The sequence below is a fragment of the Cheilinus undulatus genome, linkage group 7 (genome assembly GCF_018320785.1).
Source record: "Cheilinus undulatus linkage group 7, ASM1832078v1, whole genome shotgun sequence".
NCBI lineage: Eukaryota > Metazoa > Chordata > Actinopteri > Labriformes > Labridae > Cheilinus > Cheilinus undulatus.
Window position 1 is genome coordinate 7092385 of NC_054871.1, and position 25610 is coordinate 7117994.

Genomic DNA, 25610 nt, shown 5'->3' on the forward strand with positions numbered 1-25610 from the left:
GCTAAAATTTCAGAGAAATGAGCTCATTAAGATATTTGTATGCCAATGTCTCTTCAGGGAGAGGAACTGTGACTGTGAACGTCCAGAACAGCAGAAACTTTTCTCCTAATCTGAACTCTCTGCTAAGTCACTACGACTAGATGAATAATGTTCAAGTCCTTTCATTTCACGATATGAAATAGTTTTGCTTAATTCCCTACCTATTATTTCTTTAATTCTCTCGTCTGTTAATTTTGTAAGTATATTCTTGTTCTATCTTTCAGCTCGTTATGTGAAAAGCTCTATAAAATGCATCTTCCCTGCGTAATTATGATGATAAATATAATAATCACAATATGGCAACATGCCGATTTTATCGCTTTAATTGGTTGTGATTCATAAATGTTTATCAAATTTAATATTTCAAAATAGCAAAACAATTACAGTTTAAAATACTAACTGATCGGTTTACTGTTTGAATAAAATGGAAATGAGATGAAATGAAATCGTTAACATAAGTCGAATGATATAGTTTTCATGTCTAAATTTCTCTGTTCATCCCTACTCCCTTCCGTTAATCAAATGTATTATACATTTGAAAATGAATTTTACTGTTTAAATTGGGGCTAGTAAAGTTACAGTCAAGTTATTCACTTGTTCTGATGAGCGGTCAACAGGTGCGTCACTTTAAATGAAGTTTACGCAAAGAATTGTGGGTCATCTTTTCATCTCTCCTTTGGTAAAGGATGGTCCAGTGTTTCCTAGGCTAAAGGAGAGAATAAAGGAAATAATGAAGCTCCTTTCTTTTTCAGTTTGAGAATTTGAACGGCCTTTATCATGGTCGACACTAAAATGCTTCTGAGTCGTTTCACTCAGTCAGGAACCTTCCTAAGCAAAATGGACTATTCGAATGGACCCCAATTCTTTCAAAACCATAGCTTTTCACACAGTGACATCATGAGCTGTCAGCTGGCATGAGACAGGTCAAAGGTCAGAAAGGGACAAAATAGAGAAACTTGGCCACAGTTGCCTGAGACTCTGAGTAACCTCTTCACCACACCACTGATTCTGTGGCCCTGCCTGTCGTAACCCCCACTATCCACCCTGAACCCGACTTTTGGCATCTCTGGGCTAAGATATAAGAAAAAAACACAACAATGAATAATCTGGAATAATTTTTTATTCAATATGTCAAAGCATTTCACTTTAGATGACTGCATAAACACAGAAAGACGTTTGTGTCAAAACAATGTTTGCAATGTTCATATTTACAATCACAAGATATTAGTCAAAGCAAAAATGATGCATTTAGCTGTTTTCTTTCTGTATTCAGCCAAAACCAATGCAAGAGGAAAATAGAAGAACATACAGTTTGGTGACTGAGTCGTGAGTTGGACCTTGAAGAAGTTCACCCTCACTACTCCTCGATGTCAGCTGTGGGGAAAAAAATGTTCTGGTTTTAAAGTTTTGCAAGCTATGAAGACCAAAAATTGTATTTTTCAGTGCCTGCTGTTGAAATATCAAAACATACTAATATTACAGCTATAAAGTCATACAATCACTATGCAGATGATGTTGTCCTTTAAATTTACAATAAAGTATCTTTATAGTCTTAAACCACACATAAGATAGGTTTTTACCTAGATGAAATTTCCTGTATGGCTGCAACCAACAGTTAATTTAATCATCAATAACTTAGATGAAAAATTTTCAATTAAATTGATAGATTTATTTTAGTGGCCCCTAATAATCTGGTATTTTAATAATAGGTGGTAAGTATATGCCAAGAAAAAGGTGGCAATTGCCTAGTAATAAGTCAGAATTTTACAAGTAATAATTCACAAAAATGTAATATTATAAAGTATTTACTGAGTAATAATAATGGATTAATTATTGATTAATTCCTTGTCTTATTGCGGCAATTCTCTAGTACTTAGGTGGGACTTTACCCAGTCATTTCTTAGAAACAAGATGATTATTTTCTAAATAAGTTTTTTAATAATCCCCAGGTAATTTCTTTATTCTGGCCCACTAAATAGAGTGAATAATTTGCAAGTAATTTTTTAGGATTGGGGTTAGGAGGTTAGGGGTTGGGATTAAGGTTAAAAACCACTTAAGTACCAGAGAACTGCCACAATATTACAAGGAGTTACTTGAAAATGAATAAATAATTACTTGTTCCACCTGACATTTGCAACTAATTTCACACTAAACAGGCAGAAACTTTGACACATGTTGTTACTTTTATTTTTGTTAGAAATTGGCAGCATAAATCTTCGAAATAAAATTAAATATTTAATGGTAAAATAAAATTTAGATAACCTGACACGCCAGATGGATTTGTTTCATGCATCCATCTAGGAAAGCTTCAATAGGAAACGTTTGAGGAAAGGCAGAGGCTTTGAAAAAACCTCAGAATATGATTGGGTGACAATCTGTCACATCTCTACGGGCCAATCTGAGCAACAAAGCACATGACACGTGCAGCTACTGAGGAATAACGCAAAACATGGTGACTATAGACATGTAAGCACTTGACTTTTGTTGTTTTTGAAAAGAAAACAACTTACTGCTGTTCTTTTTTCTTCTTTTAACGAAGAAATGTCGTCAAGTTCGGATAAAACTGGCGCTTTAGCAGCATCCACACTAATGTCTTCCTCCATAACTGCAACAGATCTTGCTGCTGCTTGTTTACATCACAACTCTGCTGTGCAAGAAAGCACTGCCCCTCGTAGCTGATTGGTCCTGTCACTTTCTAACCGGGCCCAAACGGTTCAGATGGGAGCTTTGCAAGATGGATTCGCCAGTGAAAAACAAGGAAACGGGCGTATCCATCTGCTTTGCAAGGTTAAAATTTAGCTGTTTTATCTTGGATGTACCATCTGACATGGAAAGCGTACCCTCCTGAGAAAGACTGGAATTATTCAATTTAAAAACAATATGTGATACCTCATTTACCTAACTGGAAGTAAATATTTTTTGAGCTTTAAAAATTTTAATTTATCTCATATATTGAGACTTTTTGCAGTTTAATCATGTGAGACACTGGTTGCACCACCAGGCATTTGCCACTAATTTCCAATAAACAGACAAATACTGAGACACATATTACTTTTGCTCTGATTAGAAAGTGGACATATATATATTTTTATAATAAAATCAAGATTTTTATGGTAAAATAAATTCTTAGCAGTTTTATCTTGGTTGTACCACCTGACACAGAAAGTGTACCCTCCCACTAAAAAAATCAATGTTTTTATCTTTACTTGAAAAGAATCTATTAACCATTTTAAACCATGAGTTTCAGCTGGAGTCAAATCAATGAAAAATTATGCCACAACCTGTTTTCATTACATCATTTCAAGATAAAATTCTCATGATTATGGTTCACCACCATGACTTTCGGAACTTGCAAATTCCAGGTCAATAGTTTTTAGATGATTTTACTAATTTTACAATAATATATTTTCATAACATTTGTTTATTTCAAAGTAGCAACCATGAAATCATGCCAAAGTATTCTAATTTGAAATGTTTACAATTAAAATGCTGTTATAAATAGTGTCAGTTATCTGTTCAGATTATAATGACGTTTACTTTAACTACCAGTATCAGCATTTTACATCGACTGTGTATACAACTTCTGCAGCTTTTGGAGCCAGCCTCTAGTGGACACTCAAGGAACTGCAGGTTTTTTTGCACTTGGCTTCATTTTTTAACAGGGTTATGCTTTGTACAAACATGCACATATGTGGTGCAGAATTTTACAAAACTTTTCTTGATAATGTGAAACATTTTAAGCTTGAGATATCTTGTTATACCCACTGGATGGACTTACATATACATGACATGAGCTTCTGCTCCCATTGCCCATCGTTGCATCGAATTCTGCCATCTCCATTCATCTGGTACGTATTACGGCAGCTGTAAGTTACCTCTGAATCAGACAAGTATTCCTTTTGATAAGGAGTCAGAATAACTGCATTCTCAACTTTTGGTGGGGGTGGGCAAGGTCTGGAGGTAGCTGCAACATATGAAAGCACAAACAGAATAGAGTTACACCTTCTGTCTTTTTATTACGGCTTTTATGAGATAAAATAAGAAAGACAAAGACTCACGCTGACAGATGGCTTCAGGTACCAATCCTTGGAAATTCCAGTTTCCCTCTGCACAAGATAACCTTACATCTTGTAACTGAGCATTGTATCCATCGTTACATCGAACCAACGCTACTTGTTTATTACGAAGGTTTGTAACTGAGACTTCAGCATTAGGAATCTCCAGAGAATCATCGCACCGACTGTTCTCTGGAGTGGATAAAAGAACAAAGATAAAATTAGAACACTGTTGCTAAAAACACAAGGATCAAGGTGAGAAAACTGTAACAATGCTGCTAAAATACATAAAAAATCAATAATGAAAGGATTTCACTAGAAGTAAGATTAGATTATTAGCTAAAATGGATTATTCAGAAAATAAAGATGAAGATGAGTTTACTGCCTACATGAATGAAATTTTCAGTAAATCCTTGTACTGGATTATTTGATTATTGTGTTATTTTTGTTATAAAATGGCAGCTATAAATAACTTACATTTCTGTTAAAGGGGCATGGGATTTTAAACATTAGAATTCAGAGACTAAAAAATAATTCAGATAATTGTGAAACTAAAATTATTTCTCAATCAAAGTCCATAATAGTTGCATTCCTAGTTGTGAGGACATACAGTACTGCGTAGAACTTTTAGGCATATTTGGCCAAAAACTGAGGTTGAAATAAGGTGTGTAACGGTGAGTAAGCTGCCTCAGGGCACCATCAGGAAGGAAGGAGGATTGAAACAACCCTGGTTGTGCTCTAGACCCCCCCCCCCCATGTACCTGTGAAAAGCAGAACTGCCCCAGGACCCAAGAGAGAAGAAAAAGTGAAACACTGCCTTCATAAATCAACACAGATTTTTATTGTTTCATTGATAAAACCCTACTAAAGGCCTATGCATGCCTCGTATCAAAATACTTAACTGCCTGATCATAGTTTTAGTCAATATTTGCAAATGCAATTTTGGCAGCCTCAGATCAGACAGAGCCTTGCGCCCCCCTAAAGCCTGATTTATGCTTCTGCGTCGCGTCGACACATAATGAAGGCGTATGCCGTCAAAGTGATGCAGAAGCATAAATCAGGCTTAAGATCTTTGGCACCCCCCTTGGGGGGTCCTGGACCCCAGGTTGGGAACCAATGCTCCAGATGCCCTTGCATTATCAGAGACATGGGAAAATAATCTATTTTAAAAAACAAAAACTGTCTACACCTTCAAATTGGAACAGAGGCTGGGTGTAGCGAGTAAGCACAGCCCAGCTAGTATTTTTTCCACGAGCCCCTGGTCATACTGTTGATGTCTTAAGGGCAGACAACTACTGGCAGTCTTCAGCTGTATAACTAGGGGTGAAAAGGCCCAGACAAAAGAAATGCCATCAAGCTTGACCTTGGCTGCAAAGTGATACACATCTGTGTTGACATGTATGGAGCTTGACTCTGGCTGGCTGTCACCCTCCCCTCATTGGTCCTGGTTTGTGACACATTAAGTCCAATGATGAATCCTAAGCGCCCTACATACCTAAGGCTTATGCACATGACTGCAGATCAGGAGCTTTTTGTGTGTCATGAACTTAATTCACTTGTACAGTCAACACACAGCTGCCAGATTGCTTTGAGCAGGTAAAATGATGGATTAAAGATGAATTACCAATGCAGTCTTCAATTCCAGTCCACTCTCTGTTGACACATTTCGCTTCACCCCACCAGCCTTTGAAGGGAAGCTTAAAACCTTCATTGCAGGTGTAGTACAGCTTGTCAGCATCTTGAGCAACGAAAAATCCATTTGGAATTATGGCTTTTCCACAAGCTGTTAAAAAAATATGAAAAAGACATAAGTTATATACAGGCAGCATTATAGTGATTCCACCACTTCAGTCTTGAATGTTCATAAACTTTTTGATAAATGCAGTTAGATATTTTTGGTTGATAAGTAGATAAATCTGACAGATTCTGTCAGTCATCTTATTTTTCATCTAGAACCGCAGCAGGATTGGGAGTGTATGTTTTGCTGACATTTCTAATAGTTATTCATAAAAGTGAACTATGGGGCATACATTCATGTAAAATACCAGAACCCATTGGGTCAATATTACTAGAGTTGTTCCAATGCCAGTATCTGAAATATGTCTGAAACTGCTTAAAAAGCAGGTATTGGTATCAGCCAGTACACGAGTTTATGCACTGATCAGATACTGTTTGTTTTGTTGCTATATCTTTTGCTTTGATTAGCCATGCTAAATGTTTGCACTATAATCCAGAAATCAATTCTTCTTCACTGCTGGAAAACACTGCGTGCATGAGCTACCGATTTAGAGCAGGAAAGAAGAACCAAAGGACTGACTGCAGGAAAAAAAGAATGGTGGCTGCGTGACAGTTTTTCTCTGAATGTGATCATTAAAATGCCTTCCAGATTGACGCCGTGGTACGCAACAAGAAGTAACTCAGTTTATCAAAAGTTAAATAACTTTTGAACCATAAATCATAGCCTCTAACTTGTTTTTCCTCTTGTAGCCAGCCTGTTGCCTTCCCATTTATGCTACTGATGCCTTTGAATCCCTTGCAGCAACCTTTTTTTAGTGAGCCTGGAACTTATATGACTTTTGGGGGTGTTAATGATTACACAGCAGTAAACCTGATATTGAATGTCTTTTTATCCATTTTAGGGGTCTGTCAATGGCCTGCCAGTGGCAGGCTGTTTCATAATCATGTCATGCTGCCTGAATAGAGCATGATAAAAATAGAGGTAGCCTGTGATGTAGCCCCCTGTATTATTGTTATTTTAATATTTAGCAGTAAAACTTAATGATCATCAGAAAAACAACTTTAGGGTCACAGAGATGCTGAATGTTCTGATTCTATTTGTTGAGCCATGTTCTGAGTCAAATATCAGTCTACAATAGTTTGCAGTCAGTCAAAAAAGTTCACACTATGGCGCGCCGGTAGTCGAGTGGTTAAGGCGCATGCCATATACGCAGGCAACCTTGGTTCGAATCCGGCCCGTGGCACTATTTCCTGCATGTCTCTTCCCGCTCTCTCCCCTGTTTCCGACTCTATCCACTGTCCTATCAAATAAAGGCAAAAAGGCCAAAAATAAATCTTTAAAAAAAAAAAAAAAAAAGTTCACACTAGTATCGGATCAGTACTCGGTATCGGCTGATTCCCAACACCTTGGCATTGGAATCGTATCGGGAAGGAAAAAATGGTATTAGAACATCTCTAAACATTCCCACTTTGGCTTCCCACGGTCATAAAAACAAGATTAGTTTTAATTCATTCTTTTAGAGCACATTGTACTGTAGTTGAATCCTTTGGTTTTGTCATGTTCGGTAAATGATGTGCACTCCTTTTCTATACAGCACAGCATGTGCTCTGCCCCTCCCATCAAAACAGCTCTCACTTTGATTTAAGTGAAGAGCAGAGGGAGCAATAGCTAATACCTCAATTCAGTCAAAGGTCATAATAACAGATAAACAACCAGTCATGTAGAACCACTCTGGTTTTTAGGAGTCTAACCTGGAACACCTCAAGATAACTATGAAACTTCACACCGTAGCGGTGGCCTTATATTTTTTGCAGTTGTTGGTTCTTACCTTGACAGTTCTGAATCCCAGTCCAGTTACCTTTATTACAGGTTACACGGAAAGATCTGTCCCGATCAGTCTCACACGTATACCCCACCTGGTCATTATGGTCATAGTTTCTTCTGTTATTGTAGCTAATATATGCATGACGGATGTCAATTCTTGTGCAACCTTTCTCTGAAACAGATTCAGTGAGATGGTTAAGTTAGTCATGTGACTTTCACATTGTCTAATTACACTCTTTCATTTATCAGAATAAAATATTTTCTGACACTGGAGTCAAGCCATTATCTCATCAAAGAAATCAACAGTTTAACACAATTGAACAATGTTTAACTATCACATGAGTTCTGATAACTCAGATGGAGCATATAAAGCACAGTCAGATTTAGATAAGAACTTTTCTGTTTGTTAACTAAATGAAATAAACATTGAGGAATTGACTTGAAGTTATAAAATGTAACAGCTTTGCCAAGCAGTATTCTCTTAAAGAGATCAACAATGAACTTCTTCTGTTTTACCTGTGCATACTGGATTCCCAGACCAACGGTTATGTTCCTGACAGGTCAGAGTAAATACTCCATCATAGCCCTCCTGGCATGAATACCTGACCTTGTCACCATATTCATATATCTGCTTGTTGTTTTCCACAATATCTGCATGTCGGACCTCAAATCTGTTGCATGTAAGAGCTGGAAAAGAAAATGCAGTTAAAAACCTGTGCAAGCTTATTTCTCACTATTTATGGACACCATTATAAATCTGGTGTAAAATATCACTTTGTGCCATGTACTTTAGATAGCCCACTTTACACCATCATATTAGGGCACAAGAAACACAGAAAAGACTGAAATCACAATAGATATACATTCATGGACGAAAGCATTGCCACACCTGGAACCGCCCCCCCTCCCAAAAAAAAAAAAAATTGTAGAATGCCGTGCTTTTCCAAAAAGCTCTACCTTAGTCTCCTCTGTCCACAAAATGTTCTCCCTACTCAGGCACATTTTTGCAAACTCCAGTCTGGCTGTTTTATGTCTCTTTGTTAGCAGTGGGGTTCTCCTTGGCCTCCTGCCATAGCGCTTCATCTCATTCAGATGACGACGTATGGACCGAGCTGACACTTTTGCACCCTGAGTCTGCAGGACAGCCTGAATTTGTGTGGAAGTTTACTGAGGATGGTTATCCACCATTCAAACTATCCTGCGTTGCATTCTTTTGTAAATTTTTCTCTTCTGTCCACGTCCAGGGAGATTAGCCACAGTTCCATGGTTATAAACTTCTTGATTATATTATGCACAGTGGACAAAGGAATTTCAAGATCTCTCAGACAACTTTGGGCTCTTCTTTCTATTCTCCATGCTTGGTGTGACACACACAGGCATACAACACAAAAGTTGAGTCAACTTTTAGACATTCTAACTGGCTTCTGGTGTGATTTCTAGATTGCCAGCACCTGTTACTGGCACAGCTGATTTTAAATGAGCATCAGATGCTTGAAATAAAATGATCTACCCACAGTTTTAAAAGGGTGCCAATAATTTTGTCCAGTCCATTCTTTGAGTTTTGTGTCAAATTATGTCAATTTTGTCTTTTTTTTGCATTGTACCAATGCACATAAATGAAATAAACATGTACCAAAAACATTTGTAGTTGAAACAATTTCTGGGAGAAATGGTATATATTCTGGAAAAATCCCAGGGGTGCCAATACTTTGGTCCATGACTGTAGATATGTTGCACAAGGGAGCAGCAATTAACAGCTACCTGAAGCCGTGTTTGTATTGTAAAGGGAAAGAGGGAAAGGAAGAAAATGAGAAGAGAGAGATTCAGATAGAAAGATGTGAGAAATGCAGAAAAAGGCAAGGGGGAAGTGTAGAGATAGAACAGAGGGACATGCAGACAAAGGGAAAGAATGTGCAGAGAAAAGAGGGAGATACAGAAAGAGAGGAGAGGGAGATATGGATAGGAAGAAGAGTATGCACAAAGAGAGATGAGGGAAATGTAAAAAAGAGGGGAGGAATGAAGGCAAAGAGAGGAGGAAGGTTCAGAAAAAGAGGAAAGAGAGATGCAGAAAGAGAGAAGAGGTAGAAGCAATAAAAAGAAGAGTGAAATACAAAAAAGGGGGGAAACATCAATAGAGAGAAAAGAAGGATGCCGGAAAAGATGCAGTAAGAGAGAGGAAGGAAATGCAGACAAAGAGGAAGGATGTGCAAAGAGAGAGAGAGAAGATGGAAATTCTGAAAAAGAGGAGGGAGGTGCAGACATTGAGCAATTAACCACTTACCATTGACTTTTAACAAATCTATTTCATTATTTTATTTCAGCTGACTTAGTTTACCTAACCCATGATAAAATCACATTGAAATTTGCTTCTTTTCAGGCTTATACAGCTGAGGTGGGTGCGAGCAAAGCTGAAGTATTTTATGAAGTCTAACTGTCTACAATAGGGTACTCGCTGAGCCAAGGTAGCTGCTCGGGCCCTGAGAAAGGAACTTGTTATGGGTTGAAAAGGAAAGAAGAGGACAGCAACAAGGTAAATACTTGATAATGATTTGTGACTCGTCCACAGAGCTGTCTGTGAGCTGTTTAAAGAGAAATAAGACATTAAAGAGCAGAGGCAAACTTATTTTACATTACTGTGGCTGCAGAAAGAGACTTTAATGTCATTGTTAAACTAAAATCATACATAAATTCATTTTAATTTTGATCAAACTTAGAATCTATGTCACAATACCTTTGCAAAGGGGATTTGGAGACCATCCGTCTCTGGTGCATCTGGCCTCGATAGATGTTGGCCTGTATCCTCTGTAACACTGGTAACGTACAGTGTCACCCAGTCTTATGACTTGTCTCCAATAAATGCTCCAACTATACACAAGTGGTTCCCCTTCAGCCCTGCATCTCACTTCTAAAACAAGAAAAAGACATGTGTATCTTTGTAAATCATGATGAGTTAATAAGATTAACTGTTTAATGGACAACACACATACAGCAGCAAACATCTCTCTTTGTTTGTTTACCATCTAAACATATACCCGAGTAGTTGGATGTGAAACTGGTTTTGAAAATGGTGCTTGTCTTTTTTCTGCCAATCTCTGCCAGTGTGGTATTGTGATCTTAGCGCACAGCCACTGATGCGTCAATTGACCTTTGGCAAAACAAGTGAGCTGGGCTGGCAAAACCTGGCATTTTAGTGCCTGCATCTCATCAGTGCAAATTCTATAGATTCTTGGCAAAGAGGAGTTATTAGTGGGTGCAAATCTTGTCGAGTTGGTGCTATTGGCAGAGGGAAATATTTGAGGCAATATAGTCGGCAGTGATGATGGTCAGGACTCTGTGCAGGCCAGTCAAATTCATCCACACCAAACTCTCTCATCCATGTCTTTATGGACCTTGCTTTGTGCACTGGTGCACAGTCATGTTGGAACAGGAAGGGGCCATCCCCAAACTGTTCCCACAAAGTTGGGAGCATGGAATTGTCCAAGATCTCTTGGTATGCTGGAGCATTCAGAGTTCCTTTCACTGGAACTAAGGGGCCAAGCCCAGCTCCTTAAAAAACAACCTCACACCATAATCCCCCCTCCACCAAACTTTACATTTGGCACAATGCAGTCAGACAAGTATTGTTCTCCTGGCAACCGCCAAACCCAGACTTGTCCATCAGATTGCCAGATGGAGAAGCACGATTCTTCACTCCAGAGAACACGTCTCCACTGCTCTAGAGTCCAGTGGCAGCGTACTTTACACCACTGCATCTGAAGCTTTTTTTAACCCTTCAAAAAATTGATTCTCTGATTCAGATTGATTCTTTTTAAAAAAAATCCAATATCGATCCATAAAATCCAAAGATCGATCTTTCAATATATGTCTTTTCCTTCTCAGACTTCCATCACTCATGCAGCCTGAAAACTGACCTGCACTCACTTCATTTAGACTCTGATTCAAGGTTTAAATCTCACACCCAATCATCTAATTTTGGATATCTGGGTGCGTTATTAATACGAGCTGAATATCTCTTCCTCAAACGTAAACCCTCCACTGGTGCAGCGCGAGCAGCTGCTGCTGCAGACCGGGCAGACTCAGACTCAGACTCAGACAATAGTTATCGTCTGGGGTGCCACGTTCAAGAGGGGCAAACCCCTCTTTACAGTGTGCTTTATTTTATCACCCCCTTTTCCTCCATTTCACAGCCACGCAAATTACACACGGCCCCGCCGTTTACAGCAGGGAAATGACGAAGCACTTAGTCTAATATTTTGAAAGATATGACTAATAAATTTGCATCACATGTAGATTTTCTATAAAGTTAGCACAGTTTATCATTCACAACAACAGACAATGTACATAATATGGTAGATAAGATGATGCATGTTTCTTTTTATCAGCGCTGTGGTTTTTGTCTTTTAATTAAAGAGCACAGGTGTGTGTCGATAGAACAGACCTCACAGGCGGCAGACTGACAGATAAACATTAGAGTACCACACTGTATGCACTATATCTGAAAATGTTACCGTTACTACTACTACCACATTATAATCTTCAGTGTCATTATACATCATAGACTTAATCAAACTTAGTTAAAAATAATTTATCTAATTTACTTATTTTTATTTTTTATTCATTTAACAACAAGAGTTTCAACTTGGACTTGCAGTGAGTGACTTATCTCTGTTAAAACAAACATGGTGGAGCCTGACAGCTCTGCTGTACTGAAGAAACCTCCAAACCTGACTGCATTTTGGATTTAAACATGACAGATACAAAGGCAAACTGAACAAAAAAGAACATATCCAGGATGGGCCACATGGAGGTAAAACAGTGATGTAAATACTTCTAGTTTAGGGTCATTTTTTGATGCAAACCCTGAAATTTTTTAAAATGTGCCTAGTTGAAACATTCTTTGTAGTATTTTCAACTTAAGTTCTCTGAGAATCTCTTAAGTAGAACAACATAGGCATTTTTTTAAAGATTTATTTTTGGGCATTTTTGTGCCTTTATCTGATTGAGAAGGACAGTGGATAGAGTCAGAAATAGGGATGAGAGCAGGGAAGAGACATGCGGTAAAGGGCCTCGAGCCAGATTTGAACCCAGGCTGTCCGCGTACATGGGGCATGCCTCAAACCACTAGGCCATCTTTGCCCAAACCATAATAGGATTTTTAACTAAAATATCCCTACATGAATCGATATAGAATTGAATTGAATCGAGAATCGAATCAAATCAAATCAAGGCCTTGAGAATCTGAATCAAATCGATTCAGGAAATCAGTGGCAATACCAAGCCCGAGTGATGAGTAAGGAGACAGACCCAGGTCTGCTTCACGGCAAATTTTGATTTAAAAAGCTGCCTAATGGAAGTCTGGATGAAACAAAAGTTGTGTGTACATACTGCGGTGATGAACTGTCTTTACACCAAAGCACAACGAGTCTGAAGTACCACCTCCGGGCAAAACGCATCTTTGCTAATGTTAGCAAAGACACTAACAACAACACAGGATCAAGCTATGACAGCTAAAGTTGCTAATATTAGCAAAATTGCCAACAACAACATGAGGTCAAGCCATAACGCCAGGCTACACCGGCGCAGTCCGGCAGACCTGGATTTGTCCCCAAAATGACAATATCTAAGCGAACTAATGCAATTGCTAATGGGTTGCCAGAGACTGCAGACCACGGACATCGCTGACAACATGGGGCTTCATTCTGAGTCACCTCTGATGACCCCTACCACAGAACACCTACGAGAACTACTGTCACAAGAATCTGTGAACTGTATGACAGCTAAAAAGGCAACTAAAGTGGGGCAGCTGGCCCGAGCTACATTTATTACACTGACTAGAGACCACTGGACATCAGTCAGCAACTGTCCGTATTTCTGCACGTTTCAGTAAAGCTCACGGATACAGGCTGAACCGTAAACAGTGGGGGCAGTGTTGCTGTCATTACCCGATACGTATCTCTAGTGAGACATGAAGAAGAAATAACAATGGGAAACTTTTTGAGGAAAAGTTGTGCGAGTTGGTTAGAAATGCTACCTCCGTTTTTTTCTTTTATGCGAGAGGTACATTATCAATACCTCCTCCACGGTTGCCATGTTTGTTTTTGAGTTTGTTGTTGTCATAAACTTTTGCCTCTGGGCTGCCCCCCCTGGTGGATGTATTGGTTAACATTCATGCCAACGTAAAGGACGCATGGAAGTATGTGAGCAGTCATGGTAACATCTTTTGAAAAGGACGTATACATTTTGTAAAGGGAGTATAAATGGGCCTTTACAAACCACAAATAAGTTTAAAAAACTCTAGTTCGATTAATTTTTCTTCATTTAAACACCATACTGTACTAATTTATTTCAAACAAAAATACAAGTAAATGGTAGCATTTTAAATGTTAATTTATAGATAATAATAATAATAAAAATACATTTTTTAGTAAAAGCGCTTTCAAAGTGCTGTAAAGTTATAATAATGAAAATAAACAATAATAAGAACGTGTAAAAATCTAATAATTACTTAAACTAAAGAAATGCTGTGATTAATCATGATTAATCACAGCATAGTGATGTGATTAACTTGATTAATTTTTTTTAATCAATTGACAACACTAATATTAATATCATGGATATGGTCAAAGACAGAAAGACAGTCTGGTTAGGGTAAGGGTTAGACTATCCAAACATTTAACTGTCTTCTTACAGGAAAAAGCTTGTCCTCCATTAAAACACATAATGCACCTAATGTAGCTAAGGCTAAAGCTAACAATGCAATGTTAGCTACGTAGATAACATTGCTATGTATCTAAATCTAAAAGTAAGGGAGCTACATTGGCTATTTAGCTAGAATAGCTAATGTTACTAAAAATAAAGTAAATGAAGCCACGTTACCTACATAGCTAACATAGCAAACGCTAAAGCGAATGAAGCATCATTTCTTGCATTTAAACAGCATACTAATACTAATTTATCTCAACCAAAAATACAAGTAAATGGTTGTATTTTAAATGTTAATTTATAGATAATATTAATAATAATACATTTTGTTACTAAAAAGCGCTTTCAAAGTGCTGTACATAAAGTTAAAATAATGAAAATAAACACTTGATAATGAGAACATTTAAAAATCTAAAAATGATTAAAACTAAAGAAATACTGTGATTAATCATAATAAATCACAGCACTACACCGCTTTCCACATTATTAAGCAAATGACATTTTTCTCTTATTTTCCAAAATATTAATGCAAATGACAGAGTATTTTTCAAGTCATCAGCCATTAGAGCATAATTCAAACGTTTTTGAACAACCTTCATAATGATAACCGTTTTTTTTTTTTTTTTGATAAAAACCTCAATATTCACTGTTCCACATTATTAAGGCCACAGGTTTCAAGCAATATGGGAAAGAAAAAGGATCTCTCTGCTGCTGAAAAGTGTCAAATAATGTAATGCCTTGGACAAGGAATGAAAACATTAGATATTTCATGAAAAAAATTTATCGTGATCAACGTACTGTGAAGAAATCTGTGGCTGATTCAGAGCACAGACGGGTTTGGGTTCTTGCAGATAAAGGCATAATGAGGAAGGTTTCTCCCAGACAAATTTATCAGATTAAGAGAGCAGATGCTAAAATGCCATTACAAAGCAGCAAACAGGTATTTGAAGCTGCTGGTGCGTCTGGAGTCCCACCAACCTCAAGGTGTAGGATCTTCCAGAGGCTTGCAGTCATATATAAACCTACTATTTGGCTGCCCGATCCAATGCTCACAAGCAGAAACTGATGTTGACTGTTGACTGATGAGTGCTGTGCAACCCTGGATGGTCCAGATGGAGGAGTAGTGGATGGTTGGTGGATGGCCACCATGTCTCAACAAGGCTGTGACGTCAGCAAGGAGGGGGCGAGTCATGTTTTGGGCCGGATTCATGAGGAGAGAGCTGGTAGGCCCCTTTAGGGTCCCTGAAGGTGTGAAAATGACCTCAGCAGAGTATATAGAGTTTCTGACTGACCACTTTCTTCCATGGTACAAAAAGTGACTGACCACTTTCTGCCATGGTAAAAAAAGGAGAACTGTGCCTTCTGTAGCAAAATTTTCTTCATGCATGACAATGCTCCATCTCATGCTGCAAAGAATACCTCTGTGTCGTTGGCTGCTATGGGCATAAAAAGAGAGAAACTCATGGTGTGGCCCCCATCCTCCCCTGACCTCAACCCTATTGAGAACCTTTGGAGCATCCTCAAGCTAAAGATCTATGAGGGTGGGAGGCAGTTCACATCAAAACGGCATAGAAATTCAAGCAGAAACTCTCCACAAAGTCACAAGTTCAATGGATGCAAGAACTGTGAAGTTGATATTAAAGGACTTCTATGTTAACATTGAACTTGGCCTGTTAAGATGTTTTTAATAATTTCCTGTTATCGGCCTGATAACTATCGGCCCGATAGTTATCGTGCACCCCTAGTCATTTGCATTAGTATTTTGGAAAATAAGAGAAAAATGTCATTTGCTTAATAGTGTGGAAAGCAGTGTAGTGATGTGATTAACTTGAATTGACAGCACTAAAATGTATACACACACACACACACACATATATTTATATATATATATATATATATATATATATATATATAATCGATTAAAATTCCAGTTCAGTCATACCCTCATATTATCTTGACTTTTCTAACTGCATGCATGTACACATATGTTGGTGTGTAGTTTCATACCTTGGCACACAGGCAGGATATCCCATTCTCCACTCTCAGTGCATGTAGATACTATTGAAGTGGTCTGAGGTGTAGAAATCCAGTATGCATCACTACACCTGACTCTAACTGTCTCGTCAGGTGAAAATCTGTTTTTGGTAGTGTCGTATGTGGTTCCTGTGATACGGCTCAGTGACAGTGTACATTTTGTTGCTGCATTTGTTGGGAGAAAAATATTTTTTGATCAGTTAGTCATTAGGTAATACCATGATAACCCTTCTATGTGATACAAATGACACATCTGATATGAGTCTTCACTTACGCTCACACACAGGTGCAGGACTGAACTCTGCTGAAGTTCCTATCTTTACACACTTAGACGGTCTGTCAGTCTGCTTATTGTACTTCCTATTGCATTCATAATGAAGGATTTCATCTTCTTTATAGTCCCGGATGTCTCCAGTAACTCTACCATGTTGAATCTCTGATACTGAACATTTGATCTCTGTGGAAAAAAAACACACAAGCATAAAAATAATGACATTTTTAATGAAAAGGAACAAAAGGAAAGTTTTAACCATCTGTATGTGTATAAATACACACCATGACAAGATAAAAGAGAATTTTAGAACTTTTGCAGATCTGATTAAATAAAAAACTGAAATATCACATTGACACAAGTCTTCAGACCCTTTGAACAAACACTTGAAATTTATCAAAGGCTCCTCTCATTTCTCTTGATCGTTGCTGAGATGTTTCTACACCTTGAGTGGACATGATTTGGGAAGGCTCACATCTCTCTATAGAAGGCCTCACAGCTGACAATGTATATCAGAGCAAAAACCAAGCCATGAGGTCAAAGGAACTGCCTGCAGAGCTCAGAGACAGGATTGGTGCAAGGCACAGATCTGGGGAAGGCTACAAAAAATCTTCTGCCTTTACTCAGAAGAAGCTTTGGCAGCAATTACCATTCTTCTTTGTAAGTCAGGCTGGATTGTGACTGGCAGTGAACAGCCATTTCCAGGTCTCTCCAGAGATGTTTGATAGGATTTAAGTTGTGTCGGAAGACGTTTGGCCAAGTCTGAGATCCTGAGTACTGTGGTGCTGGTTTTCATTGAGGATATCTCTGTACTTTGCTCCATTCAGCTTTCCCCCTCCCCAACAGCATGATGCTTCCACCACCATGCTCCCATGTTGGGATGGTATTGGGCAGGTGATGCGCGGTGCATGGTTTCCTCCTGACTCAACCTTTAGACTTGAGGCCACCTCTCTCATTAAAGCCCCTCTACCCTGCTCAGTTTCAACCAGTGACCAGCTCTTGGAAGAGTCCCAGTTGTGCAAAACTTCTTCCATTTGAGAATTCTGTCTCTGAGCTCTGCAGGCAGTTCCTTTGTTTGACCTCATGGCTTGGTTTTTGCCCTGATATGCATTGTCAGATGTGAAGCCATCTGTACAGAAGTCAGTGCCTTTCCAAATCATGTCCAATCAATTTAACACACATCGCACATCTCAGCAAAGAGTAATTGGAGAAACTTGAGCTACATTTTAAGTGTTTCTCAAAGGGTCTGAATACTTATGTTGTTATGATATTTCAGTTTTTTCTTTTCAATAAAAGAAAATACTTAAAATTCTGTTTTAACTTGTCACTGTGGGGTTCTGAGTGTAGATTAATAAGAATACAAATGCATTAAAAGGCTGTACTATCAGGCTGTAGTTACGCTTCCCCCTTTCCCCTGTATTGTACTCAATTCTCTTCATTAATAACAACATTCATCCTTTTTTTCTTTTGCAGACAGCCTACTTTACCTTGACAGGTTGGAGCCTGGGCACTCCAGTCTCCATTTTCATCACAGTAGATCTCCGTCTCCCCTACCAGAACATCTTTGTTGGACTTGCAGCTGAATCGGAGCACATTGCCGAAGGTCGCTTCCTCTGGGTCTCCTATCACCTGAACAGTATTGTTCACATGAATCACAGGGCAACGCTGGGCTGGAGGGGGAAACACGATCAACTTTAAATGTTTTTAACAGATTAGGAGGTAAACAAAGACAACAAAATAAACACTAATCCTCTAAATTAGAGGTTCTAAATTGGTTGAGCCTTTGGACCCACCATCACCTCCTTCATATCTGACAATTTTCAACCATTCAAATTTACTGAATAAAAAATGTTATAGTTTTGAGTCTTAACAAAGAGCAAGGACAAATGCACTATTCTCTTTTGATGTGTATTCTTAGTTGTTTTCTTGAGGTCTCAGGTTATAAAGATAAAACTAGCATTATTATCCAGAGAAAAAGAGACTTATACACTGAGATCTGGGGGGGGGGGGGGGGGTGCTCCTTTCATGGGAAAGAGGCTCTGCAGACTTTATGTCACAACTTTTTTTTTGCCCCCAGAAACACATTATGGACTCATTGAAAACAGATCCTCAACCACCAGTTGAGAACCACTGTTCTTATATCAGATCTAACCTTCACAGACAGGAATCACACCATCCCAGCCTTCAGCCATGCAGCGCCGAGAGTTACTCCGACTGACCATCTGATAACTACAGAGCCAAAGTAATAGAGAAACATAAAATGCTGTTGTTATGCAGGATATAAGACAAATACAATACTTTGTAATTTGTAGTCATCAATGTTCATACCCTTTTTGACAGGTGTAGACAACTTGTGATCCAAACACAAAATCGTCACCCTTTTCCAGATGAAAATCTGCAAACTGTGCATCCCCTGGGTGACCACATGATCTCGCTTCAAACAAAAGAAAGAGAAAGAAGAAAATGCTGACTGGTTTATGTAAAAACAGGATGGGATGTTGTAATGGAGCCTAAACAGACTGGCAGGGCTCCGTGCCAGTTCCACAACCTTAATTTGAACTGGCCAGCATGTTCAAACCGGGAAAAAATTGGTTCTGAACCTGAAAAGTTGGTTCTCAGCTGGAACCAAAAAAAGTTGGTTCTTTCTTGGGAACCGTGACATCATCAGAGGGCGTACCACATTTTAGGTTGTGAAGAGAAGCTGAAAACTGAGAAAAAGTGGTCTGCTGGGGAGACAAAATGTTTGGTTGTGATCTGGTCATCGACAGAATTCCAGGTGAAGCTGGAGAGTAGAACAAGGAAGAGAACATTATATGCTGAAGAGGTGGCGAAGGCTGGGTTCACCTGAACAACAGACCAAATAATTATTTTACTCAAGAAACCGAAGAAGGAATACCAGGACAGCATGAAAGACTTGGGCAAAAGTGGAGCAGAACGTGGTAATACATGTCCATCATGTTCTGCTCAAACTGGTGTGAACATGGGCTGGTTCGCCAGTAAGCACCAAGGTTCTGAGACTCCAGAACAGAACCAGTGCCAGAACCAGAACTGTGTCTGTCTGAAAACACCCTTAAAGACCCTGTAAAGTTGAAATAGATCTGTATTTAGGTTTGTTGTATGATAGGTCACTGTGTTATGAACCCCCAGGTCAAATTTCAGTCAGATAAAACATCTCTGAGTTTCTTAAATAAAGCTTCAAAATCATGAAAAATGAGGCAGTAAAATCTACTCCAGGATGGACCCTGTAAAGTAAAATACAATGTTGTTGTCTTAACACACTAGATATGTATATAATATTACAGTCAATGAAATTGCATTTACAATTTACATTATCTATCTATCTATCTATCTATCTATCTATCTATCTACAGGTATATATTAAGGGTGTGATGAGATGCTTATCTCACGAGATGAGATGAGATGAGATGAAATTTGGGTCCATGAGACGAGATTATACACTTTTTTTTTTTTGAATTTTGGAAAAAAATACATAGGTGGAAAATATGTCCTTTATACAGCTGAAAGTCATAATTGCAACGCATTCAGGTCTATTCAGAAATGTTTAAACTAACTCCTCTTGTACTGAATAGACTATCGATGCTTACAGTCAGTTTTTCTAACTTTGACTCAAACTGTACATTTTAATGCTCTTCAAATCAGACCTTTCATTTTAATAGTCCACCACATCTTTAATTTACTACACTATGCACTCATTACTACAATTACAATAGTAATAATTACAATAATAAAAAACACATTATTTTGAAAGCACTTTAAAAACTATTTACAACAGCATGACATCTAAAGAGCTGCATTAGTAAACTTAAACAACTTCACTTCCTCTTTAAGAACATCCATATTTAAAACACTTAAAAGAAATCTTTCTGTCAGTAACACGGTTGCTGTAATTTAGAGAAACAGATTAATTTATCGTTTTGTGGTCTTTTTTTATCAGATGAGCTTCGACAGTGTTGGACACAGTACACAGATGAGCGTGTGTGTTGGTGAGTGAGTGTGTGTCTCTGCTCTGTCTGCTGTCAGACAACAAACAGGGCGTGTTGAACTGGGGCTAAAACTTCTCTTTTTGGAGCTAACAGTGGACTCTACATATACATACATATATGCATATATGTGTGTGTGTGTGTGTGTGTATGAGATGAGAATAAAAAATAATAAAAGGTAATAACATTACAGTCCGTTAAATTGCATTTAAAATTTACATTTTTTATCGTTTATTGTATACAGGGCATCTTGGCCTATCATAATACTGTAAGATTCAATGGATGGCTTTTGTTTTGACATGGAGGCTTTTACTTTGAAAAGCTCACCTTTCCCAATGGTCACATGATGTATTTTATTAAATGAAGAAAACAAAGTAACAGAAATGAAAAAATAAAAATTGGAACCCTTTTTAAAAATTTTATTTGTTTTTTCATTTTTGTGACCAAAACATTTTTTTCCATGTTGTCCAAAAAAAAAAAAAAAAAAAAAAAAAAAAAAGAGAAAAGGCTTGTTCGCTTGTTTTTCCGTTTCAGTTTTTTTTTTTTCTATTTTTTAATCAAAAACAGAAAAATTTAAAAATAGCTTTTTTTCCAGTTTTTCCATTTTTGTTCAAAAACGAAAAAAAAACCCCAAAAAACAGAATAGCTAGAGTTTATCACATTTTGTCAGTATGGTTTCAACCAGGAAATGGATCTGCCACAAAATACACTGAGCCAAGAAGTATGTATTAAAAGATGTATACCAGTGTTTGGATTTCAAAGTAATGACTGATTACTGTAAAGAATTAAAACTTACGTTCACATTTGGTGCCTCTCTTTTGCCATTTTCCTTCCACACAGATCAGTTTGAAAAAGCCACTGAAGCCCACATTACAGCTGACTCTCACTTGTCTCCCTCCAGGGTAGCTGGCCTCCAGAGACGATGTGTCAAAATTTTCATCAAAAAAGCTGCTTTCCAAAAACTGCTGAAGTGTACAGTCTGTAAAAGAAGCAATTACAAGAATTACATACGAGTATTCATTGCCCCACAATGAAAATGAAATGGTGATATTTAAAGAAACACACTTGAACTTACCTTGACTTCTCACGAATGTCAGTGCATGAATCCATAAGAACAGGACACAGCTCCTTATAATGACGTGCATTTTATCCTCATAGCCCAGGATGCCCAAACAGAAGAAGAGACTGGTGTCTGAAACACTATTATACACAGAAAGAGCTGAGGATTTCACAGGCTACAGGCAGATTGCACAATGATTTACGCAAGTCAGTTCCAGCCGCCAACTCCACTCACAGGCTCACAGGGAACAGAAACACGGAAGGGACCACTCATAGAAACAACATTTCACAATAGGTAGTTGAAAATACGCTTAGACAGCAGGATGGCTGTCTGCAATGGGTAAATGTGTGATTTATTTAATTTAATAAGCTCCTTTTAACACAAAAACGACCAATCAAGTTGTACAAATAATCACTTCAAGCATGCTTTAAAAGCACTGCAATGGTTATTTTGGCAGTTTCATGCCTCTGTGTACTCAGGGCTTGTGGTGTTAATCATGCTGTGACAAAAAAGAGGATTCCAGTAAGTTTTTGTTGACTTCTGAGTAAATATTAGCAGAAATCAATAAAGCAAACAAAACATTTCAGCAAGTCAGCTCAGGCTCTGTCCCCACAGAGTAAAAAGAAAAGACAATTTTTCAATTTAAAACTTAACCAAACTTTTAATATTTTTATTTTAAAAGATAAAACTTATCGTTTTGAATGTCAGTGTTACAGAGTGTACTCAGATATTTGCTTGTTGATGTCCTTTTAGAGGTTAAGAGTCTGGGAAATAAATAATTACTAACAAAATAAACTGAAGCTCTTGGGCAATCCTGGTAATCCAGCATTGCATACCCCCACTGCATCTGTGTAAGTAAACATACTACTCAAACTCATCAAACATCACATTTGTCATGCATTTGTTATAAGATACTGTAAAGAAATAAATATTTTAGTTACAATGGGAATTTTGAGTCAGAAACATATTAATGTGACATAGAAAGTGACTACACGTGACATGTTCCAAGTGAAAAAGCTTGTGAATGGGTTTTCACCATGGACTGTAGAGAGAATGGGACAAACCCCATGTGACGTCAGTCGTCTGCTTACAATAGGCGGACTCAAACGGCTCTTGAAGCCAATCCGTGGAGGCTTCCATATTGAAATCACGGTCTCAACCGAACTTTGGATCAACCTAACGGCCTGCCCACTAAGCGTGACTTCCTGTCAGCCTGCTAGCTAGCATTCTGGTTGACAGAAACGGAGCCTCTGCCTACCGAGCTGTTAATAATAAATCAAATGAGATGCACCAATCAGCTTTCATCCTAAAATCCAAACAATCGTGGTACAAAAATAAATCACCCCCCCGTACAGTGGGAGCACAATAAGACACTAGCTAATGAGACACATTTGGTGTTCTGAACCAGGCTGTAAACCTGTTTATTTCTAGTGTCAAAACCAGCTGTTTAATATGTGTCCAGACGGGACTTCCGGTGTTCCTCCAGCCAGCCTCAAGTGGGGACACTCATGTTACAGCAGTTTTTTGCACTTCCGCATTGGCTTCATTTTTCAGGACTGGAGGTTGCTGCTTGGTTTTCACGTGATGCAGAATGTCTGTTGGGGGTCACTAAGTGGGGACAGCCTTTAAGAATGAATGTGAATTGAGGGAAAATAGTAGCACTTTACAACTCTTAAGTCGTGTTTCCATCAGGGGGGTCCGGTTTGATTCAGAACGGTTTGGTATGGTTTGTACACTAAACCCCAAAATAGTTCGCGTTTCCACAGACACCCGTACCCTCACTTGGTGGGCGGGCTGTACGTGTACAGAGAGGTTTTGCGTCGTAACTGTATGTTAATATGTTAATATATCTAGTCAGTTTATACACCAAATATGAAAGTTTAGAGTTGAACTGTGAGAATTCACCACATTAAAAATAAGGTAAAAGCCTGGCTGGTGAAAAAATCAAACTAGATTAAGTCAGAAATCCTAGGTGCACTGATCTCGTTTTAAAATAGTCTGCAGCCTGAAGTTTTACAAACACGTTCAACAACCACAGAGCGATGATTTCACAGGTTACCTAAGTAAGAAGTAGATGAATAACTAGTTACAGTACAGAGAATCAACTGATCTAAGGCTTCGTATTCACAAAACTTAAGCATTAATTTAGTTTCACTTCCATCGTGGATAGACCAGGCTGATGTGAGCCTTCAGCTCCGCTTTGTGTGCTTAAAATCAGGTCGTGATAAACATCAGGAAACTTGATTTAGGGCTAGTTACCAATATCCACAGACTAGGAAACAGTGTGGATCTCTGTTGAGTCCAAATATCCCCGATTTAAGCAGATATTGGTCAGTTTCTCCCGTTTTCACCCGGCCCTCACAGAGCAGACTTCCATGTTTTGCAGCCAAGCAGCTGTGTCACATGCTGATGTGATGTCAGTGCAACCCCATATTGTTGTGTGTGTAGCTCCACCTTTGTGGTATGGATAGGTAAGATATATACCCTTACAGAAGGGTGCCGAAAAGTGGGACGGTACGGGTTGGATTTTGGGGACCCTTTCCAACTTTCGCTCTATGGAAACGCAAAAATGCGTGCCATTGTGCACCAAACTGAGCCGGACCGCTTGGTGGAAACGACCTATAAAAGGACCCGTACGCTGCAATTATCATCATAAAATTACAACATACATCAGTATATTATCAACACTTCACAAAAAAGTGATTTTTTCCACAGATTTACAGATTTACCAGTCCTGTAGACCTTCTACAATGTAAAACTGAACAATTTGAGAATTTTTGTTGAAACTATTATGTCAACATCTTAAGTAGCAAAAATAGATTTTTTTGAATTAATCATTATTTGTATATTTATGTTGGGGGACTTTTATGAGTTAAAGTACACTGTGAAAACTTATCAACACTAAAAATTCTATTTAAATCCCACTCTAAACAACATGTTTAAGTACTTCTCATAAATCTACATGGTCTTCATCGACCGCAACTTTCCCTCATTTCCATCACTTTGTTTAATCTTGAACATTAATGCCACCCAAGGTAGGACAATTGAAGGAACTAAAGTCCCAATAAGTGGAAATGTACATCGTGAACCAAGAAGTCCTCTTCCATCATGTTCAGTTTACCATCCACAATATATCATAGTTGCTCCCCACAGGCAGGGCTTGTCTAACTTTGTCAGTAACTTCACTCATGGTGCAAAAGTGTCTAATGCCCAAATGCATTCTGGGAAAACTGCAGCTTAAGGGATGGGCATCCAATAATTTTAATACAATGACAAAAAAGCACTTAGGATGATTGGGTACTGTTTTCTTAAAACTAAAAATGGATTAAATGGATAAAATAGTCTGCTGTTAACATACTATTCCTGCATAAACTTGCAGTTCTCCCGTGATCTCTTCCTGCTGATCAGGACTGCGCGCCGTGGCGCTGCACTCTAGACTCGCTTCCAGTGGGTGAGGTCGCTCTCCTTTAGTCAGAGCAAGCCTGCGGCATGCACGCTGTATATGGACGTAGGTAATGCACGTCACTATTTGCCCCACTGTAGAGGTCTACAGCTAAACTCTAGACCATAGAGGTCTGCAGCCAGTTCCTCTTGATCATTTTAGCAGTTTCATGCCTCTGTGTATTCAAGTTTATCATGTTTATCATGAAGAGATAAAAAAGGAGTATTCCAGTAAGTTTTCATTTACCTCTAAGTAAATATTAGCAGAAATCAATCGAGCAAACAAAACATTTCAGCAAGTCAGCTCAGGCTCTGTCCCTATAAAGTGAAAACAAAATCAGATTTTCTACTTTAAAACCTAACTCTCAATATTATTATCATTTTTTAAAAATATAAACCCTTCTTTGAGAATGGTTGAATGAGTGTTCCACAGTGTACATATTTG

The 25610-nt window shown here is 38.3% G+C and overlaps 1 protein-coding gene across 1 annotated transcript; it reads right to left on the reverse strand.

Annotated features, from left to right (window-relative positions):
- Positions 1-1141: 1141 nt before the first annotated feature.
- LOC121511944 (complement factor H-like) lies at positions 1142-21883 on the reverse strand. The gene is made up of 14 exons (XM_041790820.1): positions 21740-21883; positions 21461-21643; positions 18992-19097; positions 18816-18892; positions 18151-18333; positions 16667-16849; positions 16366-16557; positions 10388-10561; positions 8173-8343; positions 7661-7828; positions 5719-5877; positions 4098-4286; positions 3818-4003; positions 1142-1413 (listed from the first exon to the last, which is right to left on the reverse strand). The coding sequence occupies exons 1-14, from the start codon at positions 21807-21809 to the stop codon at positions 1397-1399; spliced, it is 2058 nt and encodes a 685-aa protein (XP_041646754.1). The 5' UTR covers positions 21810-21883; the 3' UTR covers positions 1142-1396.
- Positions 21884-25610: the final 3727 nt, after the last annotated feature.